The sequence below is a fragment of the Hippocampus guttulatus genome, chromosome 7 (genome assembly GCF_054856545.1).
Source record: "Hippocampus guttulatus isolate MCC_2025c chromosome 7, RoL_Hgut_1.0, whole genome shotgun sequence".
Lineage (NCBI taxonomy): Eukaryota > Metazoa > Chordata > Actinopteri > Syngnathiformes > Syngnathidae > Hippocampus > Hippocampus guttulatus.
Window position 1 is genome coordinate 17,034,287 of NC_141267.1, and position 16,284 is coordinate 17,050,570.

The window sequence follows — 16,284 nt, forward strand, 5'->3', positions numbered from 1 at the left end:
CTAGCATAAAGAACATGCTAACAAGTTCACCAAACTATCAGTTTCACTCCAAATCACTAAATCCAATGAAATCTTCATCCTCTGTGTCACTTTTAAACAACTCCCCCGACTCGGGAGGTAGATGATGCGCCGCTTCCGCTTCTACGTCGTTTACGTCAGACTCATTGTCGATTTATCAATACAGGCCGAGAGCGCCCCCTTGTGGTTTAATGTGAAAATAACATGTGAAATGACAATCATGTGTTAATTTCACACATAAGTCGCTACAGAGTATAAGTCACACCCCCGGTCAAACTATGAAAAAAACTGATTTATAGTCTGGAAAATACGGTATATATATATATATATATATATATATATATACAGTATATATATAAAATCTGGTCTATCCATCCATTATTTGATATTTATACACACACACACGGTCAGTGGGCGAGATTAAAGAACGTATCGGCTGACCATACCCCTGTTCCACAGTATTTAATTTGCTACATTCCATTCATGCGGGAGCATACAATTACCAAATACCTCCAAGTTTAGTTCAACTTGACAGATTTTTTTAATATACATATAGTGAGTGATTCCTGCTCAGAAGCCTCATAAAAATAAAAATAAAAGTTTAAATCTTGCATGCGGTTTATGTGATGAACGAGCAGGCGCACTATCAGAGGAGAACCTTTGTGTTTGGGCTTGTAGACGGGCTTGTCAGTTTGGATGAAAACAGCCGTGCCCTTGCTCTCCACCGTGACGGTGGTGTAGTTGTGGAAGATGTAGCCCCCCTCCGTGAGGTGACGGTTGCCCCACAGCTTCAGGTGGGCTTGGCCTCTCAGCCCTGAGGGAACCTGGCGGTGCGCGCACACACACACACACACACACACACACACACAAAACACAGGATTACTAAAAACCAAATTAGGTCAGTGGGGGAAAGGATTGAAGTGTTTAGCAAGAGGGTGAATTCACATCTCCAGTATGTTGTTTTGGACAACAAACACGATTCTTGGCATCATTATTTGTGCAGTAGCAAATCAATCGAAAATACCTCTTAGTATAATGCAGTGAAACCCACGAAAATCTATTATGGATGAATGGCTTATAAATATGAACTTGGTGGACTTACCTTCAGTTTGATGGTGCCTTTGTCTGAAAACACAATAAATAAATAAAGAGAACAGTTACCTGCGATGTCATTTAAAACGCAGCACTGATTGTATGCGTTTCATATTTTGTAAGGCTATGCAATCAAGTAATTTTGGTTGTGCACCCCCCAAAAATGTTTTTGTAATGTGGAAAAAGCGCGCCGCTGCACAATCCACTGACATTTTCTGATAGTTATCATCATGTGAACGATGCATGCATTTCAATGACAGAATGGACATTGAAATGTCCATTTGTTGGCATTCAAGGACCTTAACATGGACCGCAAATAATTTTTTTATTTAAATTCAATCAAAAAATATTAAGGATGCAACAAAACGCAATCATATGATCATCAGAACCAGGGGCTTTTGAGTGTACCTTTTGAAATCCTATTTATGAAAAGTAAATTTGATGCAGAACCAAAATTAGCTCTTCGTAGGGAAATAATAATGATGATCATGATAATAAGAATAATATTGCAGTACATCACAAGACTTTTTTTTTAACTTATTTCATATGCCGCAGATGACATTTTATATCCTATTGTTCAAATTTTGCGGGTCACTACAAACTGTAGATACGCATTCATGTTTTTCTTTCAAAAATAAAGGACATTTCAAAGTGACCCCAAACAAATTCAAATTCTTCCAAGTCCTCTTCCTATGAATCTTTTAACAAACACAATCAATAAATTCCTCTTTACGACAATTAACAATCTCAGATTTATTCTCCAGAATGGATGACGGTGAAGTGGAGCTGTTCTCACCGAGTACGGCGCCGTGGCCGTGAGCTACCGCCTGGCCCTTCACGGACAGCTGGACTTGCACGCGAGTCTCCGCTTTGGCGTTGAAGATGGTCACGCTGATGCTCTCCTCCACGCCCGCTCGAAACACGGAGGGAGCGGCCACCAAGTAGCCCCTTGAACAGAAAGTTTGGCAGTGATCCCCCACGGCCATGACCGATCATCAGGTTTGCTCATTTCAATCAATTGCCCCAAAACACATACCGTATTTTCCGCACTAAAAGGCGCACCTAAAAGCCTTGCATTTTCTTAAAGGCTCATAGAGCGCCTTAAAATCCAGTGCGCCTTGTGTATGGTCATTACGGTAATATTTCGACCCCAAAATGCCTCCTTGCTCGAGACATGCTGACAACGCAGCGTTCAAACTTAAGGCGATCGGTTACGCAGTTCAACACGGAAATCGAGCAGCGGCAAGAGAGTTCAACGTTAACGAGTCAATGTTATAACTTGCTGTTGGCTAAGTGAACTCTGTCGCTGCTTTATTAAAACTGTTTTACTGACATCTGATCGTTCTGTTGGTGTTTCCTTGAACGTCGCTCCATCTAGTGGATGCATTGCAGATTGCGTCTTATAATGCGGTCCGCCCAATGTATGAAAAAAAAAAATTACAAAATAGGCCATTCATTGAAGGTGCGCCTCATAATCCAGTGCGCCTTTTAGTGTTGAAAATACGGTATACTTAATTGTGCATCTATCGATGCCAGCAACATATAGTGACAGGCAGAACAAGTAAATGCTCTTCTACCAGAGGACAAAAAGGTCAAGTGAACTTGTGTCTAAAAAAAGAGCGGTTCGGGCCTCTGTGACTTGAAGTGCTCGTGGCAACCTGATTTCGAGGATGGCCGCTTCACTGCAAATCAAACAGGAAGTCAACATCTACGTTTTCCCTTCCTCCTGACCCATATGACCGAATATTGTTTTACACAAATGCCTGTACTTTTACTTTTGTCATTTCTTTCTCTGGAATTATTCCTATGGGTGGTCTGGCAGCCCCCCCCCCCCCCCCCCCGTACACACACACACAACTTTAAGTCTGTTTGGAACAAGGTAACGACTAAGATTCCACTCGCTCGTTCTGACGTTTAATTGAAGGAAGGGGGCCCGTCACTGGGGTCACAGTGCAAAGGCCAAGCTTTGATGCTCAAAAACAGGCTGGGACATTAAAAAAAAGGACTTATTAAAGTCCTTGGATGAAAGACTGCCCGCCATCTGGCATAGAGTGTGGGCTCTTGTGGCCATTTTGGATTATGGTTAAAACCACCATATCCAGCAGATGGTGCTCTGGTTTAAAAAGAAAAAAAAAAGACTGCTGCTTTTTATTACAGAGCAGGGATACAATCGTGTATTACACAGGTGTCAAAATGAAGGCCCGTGGGCCAGATTTGGCCCGCTACATCATTTTAAGTGGCCCGCGAAATGCAAATCAAAGATGACAACTTCCATGATGCTTGTAATAAACCAGTGACATATTGGAAGTATTTTCTTGTTACCAAACCCCTCATTACAGTTACTTTAACAATATTTGAATAAAACATTTTTCTTGACTTCTTTATACTGTATAAATTCAGTCATAACGGCCCTCGAAGGGAAACTATAATTATAATGTGGCCCGCGGCAAAAATGAGTTTGACACCCCTGGTGTATTATATCCGAGTATCTTCATATTTGATTGACTGGCAACTAGTCCAGGGTGTTCTCCATCTCTCGCCACCCCCCTCCACCCCCAAAAAAGCATGCTTACTTCTTGAAAGACTCTAAATTCCCCTTACGCATGAACGTGACTGTGAATGGTTGTTTGATTTCTCCCCTTTAAGGGATCCCTGGACCTAAAAGGTTCCTGAACCGCTCCTGTAAGTAGCACGTGCAGTTCTTCATATTTCAATTTAGCCCTAAGTCCCATAAGCCCACTGGCTGCCTTTCCCCCCCCCCCCCCTACTGAAGCTCACTGAAATTAAGAGTGAGCACACCCTGTTGCATGCCTGAGAGAAGGATCAGGTGGTTGGCATTACAGCGCTGTAGCATTACAGCCAGAGGCAAGTGCAGTTCCTGAGAGCTTGAGAGTGCGAGTCATGAGAAAATCTTCTGGAGGGGATAAAAAAAAAAAAACGTCCAAGAAATTGACTTGTCTGATCTACATTGGGGGGGGGAGAAGCAACCCTCAGATGAGCCCCGCTGGATCAGGTGCTTAAATATGGAGTCACATGGCCTTCTCACTAGAAATGTTTTCATTTCAGGTTTCATCGACTCCGAAACTTGTGTACAAACTCTGATAAATGTTTGTTTATTCACTGAGAGGAATATCACAAGGTCACACATCAATCCTTCCAGCAAATGAAACTGTGCCGGATTAATGATAACTTGGACCCGACTCATATGGATTTTTTGAGGTCAATGCAAATTCTGATACTTTAACAAAATTGAATAAAATTCCGATCACTGATTAATAAAAAAATATTTCAATATAATTTTAGAACATCACTACATTTAGTGATGGTACCGATACTAGGGACCAGTATCAGGCCGATACTGGCCTTATTTTAAAATATTGGGTAGTAGAGACTACTGATACCAGCCATTAATACTGGCAAAAAATTAATTTAAAAAAAATACAAAAAAATCTCTCATCGAGTAGCTACAGTAATTGGCGCAATAGTGTGGCAGTTTGTCACATCAGTGAATCATGATCTGTACCAAAAATAAAGGACTTTGTTCACAAAAGTACTGCCGGCATTGGTTCTCAGTATTGGTGAGTACTCAAATAGGGAATGTGAAGACTGGTATCGGTCTGAAAAACAGTGGATCAAACATCCCTTTTTTTGTCTCAAGTTGTAAAGTGTCATTGTATTTTTTTAATGATTTTTGCTGATTTTAAGAGCTAATATCGGCTGGGTTTTAATGATAATGATTTTGTCATACAGGGGCAGGACGGTGCACTAGGTCCCACCACACCTGCCTTGCATGAGACTGATTCTTGTTACGAATCTTGGCTGAGTTTGACAATCCTTTCGGGTACTTGGACATTCTCACGCAAGTCCAAAACATGACTGTCAGACACACGTACATGGCTAGATCCCTGCTGGCGCTCAGGCACCAGCCATTTGGGCCCGATTGAGAAAAGTGCCTTGAGCTATTTTTTTTTTCTTCATTAGCCAGCATTTGAAGATTGAAATAAACATCCTGTCATCAACCCCGATACCCACAAGGTTTTGCTATCAGATGGGTATTTAACTGAGTTCTTGCGAGAAGTGCGCCCCTGGCAGTGCAGAGCGCACAAACCCTTCGCCATTTGAACGGGGGCGTGTTGAATTTTTAGATCCACTTGAATGATATCCCTGAGCTGGATATGCCCCCTCGAGCAGATGCAATCATTATTACTACCAAAGTTGGTATTTTTTTTTTGTGTGGAGGGCATTTGAAGATTATAAAAGATGTAGGCTACTTACCCCTTGTCCTGTGTAGCAGTCGTGTTCAATTTACTCATGAACAAAATCCAGCCGAGAACGCTCAAAGCTGTCAAGCGCAACATTTTCGCCGCAAGGAGAGCTTCGGGATGTGGTCTCCTACTTCCGATCCATACACACACAAAAAAATTTCAATGAATGTGTTCAGCGGGGTTTTTTTCTTTAGAAACCCTTCAGTCTCTTCATTGCTCTCGACGGCTCGATTCCAAAGATCATCAGTCGTGCCCTTGTCCCATGTGCCTGATCCTTGGCTTCTTCAGCCACCCCGGGTCCCTTTGCTCAGACTTCGGCATTACAACGAAATTAGCGAGCTTTCTCACACTTAGGTGCACAACTAAAGTCTCAGAAAAGAAGAGAAAATGTAGGGTGGAGAAAAAAATCAGTCTCAGGTTAGCTTGAAGCTCAGCGAGGGGATCCTCTCTGCTTCACTGCCTGGGACAGACTGAAGCCTGCACACAGCAAGGGACCGCGCACACGCACACGCACACACGAGTATAAACGTCCCATTGCAACTTTTGTGCTCAACACACTTTTCCACACGTGCTTTTATGGGTGGATAGAGCTCACTCCGTGCAAAGAAGCAAAACGACATTCACTCGAGGAGGTACATATTGACAAAAATGGATTTTAAAAAATTGAACAAAGAAAAACAGATAAATGCTAAAAATGTGGTCAAGTCGTAGTTTCCTTCTTGGTAAGCACAGAACAGCGTGTAGTTCTATGCTGCCACCAGGTGGACAGAAAGGGACAGTGCAGTTTTGGAAAGTAGAACTAAAGTGCAGTGCCACGACGATTTTAGTTTTTTATTTTTCAACTATACACCAAGGGTTCTCAAACTTTTGACTTACAGAGGGCATATTATTACACACACACATACCTCGTTTCAACATACTTCGTTTACGTTTTCACCCCTATAACGTTCATATTTCAAAGTCCCAACTTCACGTAATTCATTTTCAATTTGCCGATTTTGCTTACAACAAGCACCTTAATAACATAAACTTCATTATAACGACCAGAACTTTCCCACAAAATAGTGCAAAGGCCGTTTGCCTCGACCTTATGAACAAAACGTATATCGTGGAATTTCACTTCATTGGTTAGCAACACGACTGATTGACTCATACATTGTTGTCATGTACAGATTTGATATATCCCTCGGGGTACAGTACGTTGTAACAATATTCGACGAGAGACAGATATTTGTACTTTGTAAATAAAGTCGGAATGTCACAAAATTAGATCGTCCAATTAGTGCTCACGTGCCAAACAACGACCAGGTGCAAACAGTTTAATTTGTACAACTTTTATTGAAACTCAAACATAAAGCCTTCATCTTAAAAATATATATTTTTAACAAAGACCTCTGGCATAAAAATAAGAAAACAATGCAAAACGACGATGTCATGAGTATGACTTAAACAATGTAAGTATTGTGGTGGCAGTTTAAAAGAAGATTGGCGACAAGCATGATCATTATGTTTTAACACACGTGTTTTGTCAAACATAGCCATTTATGATGCTGCTAATCGTGAGGTCCTTTTCCTTCTCCGCCACAATGTTGTGATAAAGAGAGCAGCACAATTTCTCTTGTTCTGGCTCAGCGAAGGAGGCCTTGGAAAACATCACCTGCTCGTTCGCATTGACCTCCACGCCACACGCCTGGCACAACGCGCTGGTCAGACGCTTCTCCAAGGCGAGGAGCTTACACAGCGCATCCAGTGGGAAACGACAGTTCCGGCTGCCGTACCCGTGGCTGTAAATGAGCAGCAGGTCCTTCCGGCTCGCCGTCACGTGACGGTGTAAAGCGCAGGCCTGCAGGAAGCTCAGCCGGTGAGCGGAGCGCAGCAGACGTACCGGGTTACGCTCCAGGAAGGACCGGTTAATGGAGATGGCGAGCATGATGGCGGGGGCGCGACGAAGTGGTGCTGGAAGCTCCATGATGTGCTGCATGGCTCTATGGGAACCTTGGGGTGGACAAAATTGTTGGTACGCCTCTGTTCATGAAAGAAAAGTTGCACAGTGACAACTTGTCACCCGCCAAAGAGGCCGACTGACTTGATTACAAATTTGAAGAGACTCGTGATGCTCATAAGAGGACAAACATTGGTTGAGCATGTCATGATTGTCAAATTATTTTTGTCCAGGCCTATTTCACAAATTTAAAAAAAAAATAATTGTTGAACAACAATTTAAACTCAAATTTCTGATTTTCATTGGTTACCGGTAATTTTCATAAAATGTTTAGTTATTATTACTTTTATCGGAATCGGGTTATTTTTGTGACTACTGTGGGTTTATCTTTCATTAACAATTTTGTCCATCTGAGTATTGGGTTTTTTTTTTGGTATGGGGCAGCTTTGATTTGATCCGTTTTATTACTTATTCATCCTGTACGCTCGCCAACAGAAAAATTAAGCAACCCACCTAAGTTGTAGAGCAAACCGAGAGCCTGGAATTCATCCTGGTTGGGATGTGGCCCGGTTTCGTTCGCATAGCAGTCCAGCAGCCAGCTGAGGTTCTCCTGGAGGTGCGTGTCATTGATGCAGGGATCAAAAAGTTGCAGGGGCTGGTCGCAGAGCCGGTGCGAGGCGTATATGAGGAAGCGCACCATTCGCTCCAAAATGGCCACGCAGTCTGGCCCGTGCGCCCTCTGAATGATCATGTCCTGCTTCACGCTGCGCAGGCGGTCAAAAACAAAGCTATACACCTGCAACGTATATGCAGAATTCATGTTTAGTGTTTACAATGTGTTCAATTCAAGCTGGGCGATATCACCTTAAAATAGCCAATTTATTCTTATTTTCAATCAAATTTTGATTTGTTTTGTTTTCTCAATAAAACATTTTTTTTTGTTCACAAAAATAAAATGTAAACATTTTTGCACTAGAAAAAAACCTTTTTGGGTTATTTCCCAAGCACTAACTGGCATCAACTTAAAAAAAAAAAATCACTTGAGTCAGAAGACTCATTAAATATAGCGACCAAATTGCTCAATTGGCAATAACGACCATGCATTTGTAAAACTAGCTTTTCTCTGTTCACAGCCATGATGCTAGTACAGACAGTTCACATCAGCAGAAATGCGTTTGAAACTCTGGTAAGACAATAAACAAATAAAAAGCTACCAGCCTCAGTCCAAGGATGCAAATGCGGAGATGCAGCGACCTCATCAATCAGGTAACACACAGTTTTCAGCAACACGGCAGGGGGACGGAGGTCGGCGGAGTTGGCAAAGTCTTTCCCAGCCGCCGGTCTGGAATACTCCTTGACAGCACGCAGGGGGTCAGCTCGGGGTCTACGGTCTTTCTCCGTGCCCACCACCATCTCGAAGCGATGCAGACGATTTTGGGATTCCCGTTTGTGGAGCTCCCGGGCTGGACACATGGTCTGGCAGACGCCCCTGGGAACAGTATTGTCTCCACGCTGCGGAGTTTTGACATTTTCTTTCATCTGGGATTGACTGCGGCCTTGCCCGCGTCCCGGGTTCTGCCATTTTCTGCTCCCCTTGTTGTGGTGCATCATTCCGAAGGGAGGTGCAGCTGCTTGGGGGAAGCACAATGACACAACAATGATCCATCAGTTGTCTATAGCGCTTGTACTCAGAGTGGCAGGTGTGTTGGAGTTAATTGTGACTGGGGCGTGAGGCTGGCAGCACTCTGAACTTGTCGCCAGTCACATAGAAAAACAACCATTCACAATTAGAGACGTGACAATGTAGTCTTTAAAAAACTAACGAACCTTTCTTTGCAAGTACAGTAAGAACGTGCAAAACGTCACACAGGAAGGTCCATGGCGGGTTAGGAAGAATCAAATGTGAGGCAAACGTGCTAAGCACCAAACCACCAATGTGTTTCGTACAGTTACATATTCACAAAGCATCAGTGTCAGGCGAGTTATATTCCTTTCAGCATATGACATTTTGCAACTAATTATCAGCAAGGTGCGTTTTACCTGCGTTGGTCATCATATGTTGAACTAGCTCCGTGTGAATGACAGCATTATATCCGCGTTGAACATTAAAACACTGAGAGACGTGTTTCGTAGCTTTCATTATACCAGCACTTATCACGACTAGCGAAAATCAAGCTTGTAAGAGACCAAACTTGTACTTCGAATGCCTCACAGTATATAGCCGCGCCAAGTATTCAAATATGTAGCGTGTGACACTCCAATTTAATGACATTATATTGAAAAAAAATATACAGCAGCAACTCACTGGCGAAGTGGGGGCACCGTCGCCTTTCATTGGCACTTGATTACAAACACTTCTTCTGCGTTCTTCACCGGCGTAAACAGCAAACACTTGAAGGCGCACACTGCCACCTATCGAACAAATCTACTTCATCACTACCCACTGCATTTAAAATGCGACGGCCCACATTTAAAATATATTTTGCATTTTGTCAGCATCATTTAAATATTAAGGCTTATATCACGACTCTCTTTTTTATACTTTTTATAGTGACCCTTTTTACGTCGGTCACCATTTGTAAAACATGCACAGCAACGTTTGTTGAAATGAATACACAAAACTTTAGGGAGGAACGATGGCTAGAGATTTGATTTTGTATGTTTAAAATATGATATCCATATTTTCAGAGGTAAATGCTAACAATAGATTTTCTTTATTGTTCTTGATTTTTATAAAAGTGGGTCACGACCGCGTGACAATAGGACATGGGCCCTAGAGTGACAACAGTTGAGAAACACGGGTGTAGACGAGCGGTCATCAACGTGATACCCGCGGGCACTAAGTAGCCCCCTCTAAGGACCATGAGCAGCCCGCAGGCATGTTCTAAAAATAGCTCACCATTGACAGAACATTACCATTTTTAGGTTAATGTTGTATAACTGATCAATGGCAAATGTGAACACTAAAGATACACAAAAAAGAAATAGTGTTGCAAAGTGATATTGATCTGCTTTCATTCACTATTTCTTGCAACAAAGCTCCAAAGTTTTAGAGAAAACAAGTTGAATTTTGCTATTTACCCTTTTATTGCAGGGGTGACACACATGGATACCAAGTTGTCTGCAAGGACCACAAGTTGTGCATGGGCCTGGTCTAAAATAAATCCTGACATCATAACCCGGATTAATTGTGAGAAATCATTAACATGATCAGAGTCTCCACATCACAAATGTATCTACATTACAAAATGAAAAGGTAACTTGAGGAAATGTATTTATTTATTTCGAAAGAGACCATCAAACTGGTAGTGGGAAGTGAATGTAGATTCTATTCCCACGCTGTCACCGTTTTGGGCAGTATAGTTCCAGGACCCTGGCAGAGCCCATTTTCTCCTCCTCCTCAGCCTGCTGTACTAAGACGCTGCGACGGGAATGCAGCGATGACAACTCCAGCAGTTCGGAAAGCAATCTGAAATATTGGGAAAAACAAAGCGGGTAAAACCTGGACATTAAACAATAGATGAGATTAATTCTGTACACCCCGGTTGTGCACTGTGAGGTCGATGCGTTAACCACTGGACCACCAGGCCGCCTCCTTACCCATAAATATCTCCCCTAAAAAAAAATTCAAGCACCAGCGTGAACGCGGTGTATTTAACTACGGTGCGATGAAATCCCATGAGCCCCAACCTCACGAGTCTTTGGCTTGAGTACCCACCCAGGCAACTGCTGAAGCATGTCTTTCGAGTCCCTCTTAATTCCTTGAAGGGACTCCAGAGCGACACGGTTGTCCTCGTGATCTCCCTCCGTTAAGTCTTTCAGAAGCACCTCGCTTTCTTTCAAACAAGCCTCTGCTTTACCTAGAGGGGGGAGGGCAATTATGTGTTTCTATTTCTCCAGCTGCCCGGCTTTTCACATAGGCATGGAAGATTAAAAATAATAATAAGTCACTGACCGAGAAATCCCCCCCCGTCGCCGGCAATGTGGAAGTTCCTGACCGGCAGCACGTGTCGGGTGGTGTCGACAGCTGAGGCCAAAGTCCTGTATGACTCTGTGAAGGGTTTGACAGCTTCTGACGCAGGAGTCAAATCAGAAATCTGATGGGACAAATCGGATAAGGACTATTAGACACTGACAGCATTGTTTTAAGATCAATTTGTAAGCGATGAAATATAGTTATGTGCTCCTTCCAGACTAAAGAGCAATTACATTCTCAAAACACTGGTGAGATTTGTCGCATTATTGTAACCGTCTCTCCAAAAATTGGATTAATTTGAGGATGCATTCCAGAGTCTGTGCTGATACTGTATGTCTGCACCCGTGCTCCGAAATTAAAATGCAAATACCTCGTTAGTTTGACATGTACCTCATCAAGCAAGTTCTGAAGGATCTTGATAAAAATAACAATCCGGATCTTTTGAACCGGGTGAGTTGCAGCAAGGAGAGATGGAAAAAAAATGCAGGATAACGGCCCTGGAGGACCTGTGCATTACGGCGTACCTCAATCAGGAGGACTAAGAATCCTTGAAGCGTAAAATTAAAAATATAATAATATATAAAATTATAATAATTAAACATTTTAATCAATTTACCTTTCATAAAAGACCGTACAATCCATTCCGAAATAAATTTCAACCGAAATTTCGATGTCTTTGAAATTGCGCCACAAGAGAATCTTGTTTGCTGCTCTACATAATGTGAATTTAAGAAATACAAATAGTTCATTGTATAGAAAAAAACCCCATTTGTTTTGTATATTTTATTGCTAAATAAAACCCTGGCTTCGGATGCAATTAACCTGCAGAAAATTGCTCCTCAAAAGAGGTTTTGATGAGCAAAACTGCGCGGAAAAAGAAAAATAAACATTTCAATCCTTGTAAATAATGTTGATATTTTCCTTTTTTTTTTAAACTGCAGATAGAGATTACCATGCATCCATCATCCAAACCGCCAAAAGTTGGGAAACAGTGACGCAAACTACTCATTCACACAGTTAGAATGAAAATGCGAATTTTTTAATTTCCTGACCTGCGAGTCCAGAAGCTCATTGGCCAGCCTCCGCTTCTCCATGAGGAGGTACTGCCTCTTCTTTTCCATCACCTCGCTGTGCAGCGCCGCCTCCTCCTCCATCATGTGCAGCAGCCTCGCCTCCGCCTCAGGCTTCAGCTTGGCCATGTTATGAGCCATCTAAAGTCAAACAATCACTCAAAATAGTGCCACGTTTTGACCCCCGGAAAGAAAAAAAAAAACAATCAAAAGCACAAACTCAAGGATGACAGTCAGCCTGTCAGGAGCTCACCTTGGCAGTGAGAAAAGCCAAAGGCCACGCTTGCATCTCGATGCACTTTTTGTCATCGTCTTCTTGGCTCCTCTTAGTCTCTTCAGAACTTTGGTGCACTGTTTTACCTGAAAGAGTGACCATAACACCATTTTAGGAGAGTTTCATTTGTAAGAACACGGGCTACTCAGTTTACCTCCAATGGCTGAAATATCAAAATCAGGACGGAAGTTGTGTCCGTCAGAGAAGGTGGACTGCAGGACCGTGTTTCGTAAGGCTGAAGATTCATCCCGCTGTGTCGCCTTGGCTGAAAGTAACATAATGCAGCCATTTCAATTGGGTGTGGGAGGCACCCTCGCAAATCAGAGTATCCCTTTGTTCTTTCCTTTTTCACTTGGTAATCAAAACCGAAACAAAAGTGACCGTTTTTCATCCAACACAAAAAAGAAAAGAGCTCCAATTTTGTTTATTTCAATTTTAGGCACAGATTTTTTTTTTAATCGAAAACAATGGCACAGGTCTTAATTTGATTTTCATTATTCTGAATATATGACAGTATATTGCATAAGTAACCTATTGTTGTATTATAAGTCATAAGCTACATAGTTTAGCACAAGGAGAAGACATGTTTTTTTTTTTAACTTAATCAAACTCCTTTTTTACATTTAAATGGAAAACGATCCAGGAATGTGGTTCTCAGTGACCCAAATTAGCGGGTAAATCCAATTTTTTCAAATTGTATCATTCCTGGATCATTTGATGAATCGTGGTTGCGGTCTGCTATTTTTTATAATTTTCTTTTTCTTTGTTTTTTTACCTGCCGATTGAAAATAGAAAAACAACTGATACACAGATGCAATCTGAATGAAATCTGTTTGTACACATTACGTACATGTTCCATGAGCTGGCGGGACCATGGAGCATTGCGCAGGGGCGCATTTCGCACGGACGGGTTTAGGCGACAAGAACTTTTGTTGTAAACTCCCGGAATCGTTGTTGTGAGAGTTACTCTGTGGAAAAAAAACGATTCATGGGGATGTACTCATAACTACCGAGTAGAGTCCTAACAAACAGCTTGGCTCTACATTATCATCATTATGAAAAACTATTGTGCCTGTTTGAAATCGTCACATTGTGTATTTAAAAAAAACAAAACATGTAATCCATTGTATTACCTTTGAAAGAGAGGATTTCTCAGCAGCTTGCATGTACCGAGATGGGACAATCTTCCCATTTGCTAAATAAGAAAAATTGCAACAATGTTAGATCTAGCGAGCTACCTGAGAAAATCCCTTTAAAGTAACAGTTAGCATGCCTGTAGGTGTTTTTGTAATTGGGATTTACTCGATACAGTATATGTTAAGTAATAGGGGTAAAATTATCATCATGCAGGCAAATGCCAATTACATTTGAATTTACTGCACCTGGAGTTCAGTGAACTAGTTGTTAGCATATTTCTGAGGTTTGGGAGTTTCTCAAGGTACTCAGGCTTTCTCCCAGATTCCAAAAATAGGTCATTTGGTTTAATGTAGACTCAAAATTGACCAGAGGTGTGAATGTATGAATAAATGGTCATATACTGAATGTGCCCTACGATTGGCTTCCAACCAGACCAGGGTGTTGAATGCATTTCGCCTGAAGTCATTTAGGGTCCAGCTCAGACAGTATTCATTAAAGAGAAAAAAAAGGGTGGGGTGGGGGGGGGGCGTGAGAAGAACGTGAGAAGAATTAATACATACATATTCCCAAAGCTGCAGGGCCCATGGAGCATCGCACAGGGGTGCCTACTTTTACTTTGGAAGTGCTGGGTTTAGGCGAGGAGGGTCTCTGTGGTAAACTCACAGAATCACTGTTAAGCGAGTTACTCTGTGTAGGGAAGAGATGGGAATGTGATGATAAGTTAAATGAGGTCATTGTACATTCCTTTTTTTTTTCTTTTAAAAAAGGGTGAAAAAGACTGAAGAAAGGATGTCAAAATCACACATCGGATTGAACAGAAATTTAAGGCCATATCACCCACCTACCTCTGAAACAGACTTTCTCTCAGCAGCCTGCACGCATCGAGATTGGATAGTAACTCCTTTTGCTAAATAATAAGAACAACAATGTAAACATTGACAATTGTAGCAGACTTGTAGAAAGGAAAAATCATTGTGCAGTCTCATTGGAAACGATGTGTGTGCGGCATCCAGCAAATTGCGTAATATCATGCCATATCACGGTTAGTAAGCAAAAGCACCTACAGTATCATTAAATTTCCATCCACACATATTTTACCCAAACCTACATTTGGAAGCGGTGGCAGTGGGTTTCTTCGCAGTTGCACTCTTGTTGGTTTTAGGGCCAATCCCACTTTTTAAATAGAAAACAGATCAATAGTCAGGTTGCGATTACGTTATGTAACGACTAACTGCGAAAATGTTATGTATGAACTCTTTATTTTCAAAAACCGAAACAAAAACGAAAGGAGAAACACAACAATACCTTTTCGCATTTGCGACGGTACTTTTAGCGCCGCTTGTTTCTTGCGTCGCTTTTCCGGAGGCCATGTTTATTGTTCAAGTTTCGGAGGAACCCGCCCTGAACGTCAAATATATACGTCGATGGGAAACAAGGAGCAGCGAATTGGTTCCGCTACTCCCTTCGATATCGCTGACCAATTCGTGTACAGTAGTTTGTTTTTATCTAGCACAAGCAGGCAGTAGCATTGTTCAGAGTATCATAAGCACCCGTTGTACGTTTAAAAAAAAACTTGATTAAAATACCACTTTGGTTCACACCTAACTGTGACTCTCAAGTCAGTCGCTTTATTTGCGGCAATTATACGAAAGGATCGTCACAATCCTTCACTTATCCGTCATTACTATTCATGATAAATAAAAAAGACGGTTGTCCAAAAGTAGGTATACATTTGTTTGTGTTTTCATTTATATATTTTATAATTACAAGAATTAAACATGTCATAAATGTTCAACGTTGCAACGTTCCACAAACCACCAATTCCCCAATTAAATTTTCAATTTCAATTAATTTTCTGAGAGTGTTCCAGTGGTCTCACAGTGCAGAGGTACCAGGTTCAATTCCAGCTCCGGCCTCCCTGTGTGGAGTTTGCATGTTCTCCCCAAGCCCGTGTGGGTTTTCTCGGGGTAATCCGGTTTCCTCCCGCAGGCCCAGGGAGAATTTGCAAACTCCACACAGGAAAGCCGGAGCCGGGATCAAACCCAGGACCTTTGCACTGTGAGGTCAATGAGCTCACCACTAGACCACCGGGCCTCCTCCTTTCTTTCTTCTAAACTATAGATACTGTACTTTTGCCCCACCTTATAGTACAGTATATTTCATATGAGCGCACACACTCATATTTTCCTACTTATGCTGCTGACAAGTGAATTACACATTTTCATTTCCATTCACAACATCCATGGACATATTCAGCTTAGCAATTGCCACTAGATGGCTGTAAGAGTCCGTGTTCACAATTCATCAAAACAGTTTGGTGACATGTCACATTGCTTCCAAGAAGGTGTTGCTTAACAATTGCTGGTTAATCATGTATTTTTTTTCAGTGAGTTAGTCTCAGTCAGTCGAGCATTTAATTCCTCACTCCATATGTGTGGAGATCGAATGAGCAATTTCTCCGGCCTCATACACAGTAAGCTTTCATGGAAATTTGTATGTACACGAGTCTT

General features: G+C 41.9%; 3 protein-coding genes across 8 annotated transcripts in view; all 3 read right to left on the minus strand.

Moving 5' to 3' along the window:
- The window catches only part of cpamd8 (C3 and PZP like alpha-2-macroglobulin domain containing 8), a 48,962-nt gene extending 43,130 nt beyond the window's left edge, over positions 1–5,832 (minus strand). For both annotated transcript variants that reach the window (XM_086115772.1, XM_086115773.1), the window contains exons 1-4: positions 5,386–5,832; positions 1,907–2,058; positions 1,121–1,143; positions 677–842 (exon numbers count right to left, since the gene is read on the minus strand). In XM_086115772.1, coding sequence (XP_085971898.1) covers positions 677–842; positions 1,121–1,143; positions 1,907–2,058; positions 5,386–5,468 — 424 coding nt within the window. In that variant the 5' untranslated portion in view covers positions 5,469–5,832. The remainder of the gene's footprint in view (positions 1–676; positions 843–1,120; positions 1,144–1,906; positions 2,059–5,385) is intronic.
- An 861-nt stretch (positions 5,833–6,693) lies between these two features.
- On the minus strand, positions 6,694–9,703 carry sac3d1 (SAC3 domain containing 1). 5 transcript variants are annotated; one of them, XM_086115691.1, is made up of 5 exons: positions 9,358–9,616; positions 8,536–8,948; positions 8,015–8,113; positions 7,831–7,927; positions 6,694–7,400 (listed from the first exon to the last, which is right to left on the minus strand). In XM_086115691.1, exons 1-5 carry the CDS (start codon positions 9,455–9,457, stop codon positions 6,904–6,906), a joined length of 1,206 nt encoding a protein of 401 aa, XP_085971817.1. In that variant the 5' UTR covers positions 9,458–9,616; the 3' UTR covers positions 6,694–6,903. The 5 variants fall into 5 exon arrangements, with proteins under 5 accessions (XP_085971817.1, XP_085971818.1, XP_085971814.1 ...); XM_086115692.1 differs by lacking the exon at positions 9,358–9,616 and adding an exon at positions 9,623–9,703 and having other exon boundaries at positions 7,831–8,113; positions 8,536–8,945; XM_086115688.1 differs by having other exon boundaries at positions 7,831–8,113; positions 8,536–8,945.
- Positions 9,704–10,578: 875 nt separating this feature from the next.
- haus8 (HAUS augmin like complex subunit 8) lies at positions 10,579–15,188 on the minus strand. The gene is made up of 12 exons (XM_086115779.1): positions 15,080–15,188; positions 14,883–14,947; positions 14,620–14,681; positions 14,335–14,461; positions 13,771–13,832; positions 13,488–13,605; positions 12,792–12,902; positions 12,617–12,723; positions 12,346–12,504; positions 11,273–11,414; positions 11,036–11,177; positions 10,579–10,786 (listed from the first exon to the last, which is right to left on the minus strand). Exons 1-12 carry the CDS (start codon positions 15,142–15,144, stop codon positions 10,660–10,662), a joined length of 1,287 nt encoding a protein of 428 aa, XP_085971905.1. The 5' UTR covers positions 15,145–15,188; the 3' UTR covers positions 10,579–10,659.
- Positions 15,189–16,284: the final 1,096 nt, after the last annotated feature.

Excerpts from the sequence above, each read along its gene's own strand:
- haus8 (XM_086115779.1), bottom strand. The coding sequence starts at position 15,144 with ATGGCCTCCGGAAAAGCGACGCAAGAAACAAGCGGCGCTAAAAGTACC. Across the intron at positions 13,606-13,770 it reads AGAAATCCTCTCTTTCAAAG|AGTAACTCTCACAACAACGA; the intron begins GTAATACAATGG and ends TTTTTTCCACAG. Across the intron at positions 12,505-12,616 it reads TGGCTTTTCTCACTGCCAAG|ATGGCTCATAACATGGCCAA; the intron begins GTGAGCTCCTGA and ends GTTTGACTTTAG.
- sac3d1 (XM_086115687.1), bottom strand. The coding sequence starts at position 9,457 with ATGAAAGCTACGAAACACGTCTCTCAGTGTTTTAATGTTCAACGCGGA. Across the intron at positions 8,949-9,357 it reads ACATATGATGACCAACGCAG|CAGCTGCACCTCCCTTCGGA; the intron begins GTAAAACGCACC and ends GCTTCCCCCAAG. Across the intron at positions 8,114-8,535 it reads ATTTGCATCCTTGGACTGAG|GTGTATAGCTTTGTTTTTGA; the intron begins GCTGGTAGCTTT and ends TATACGTTGCAG.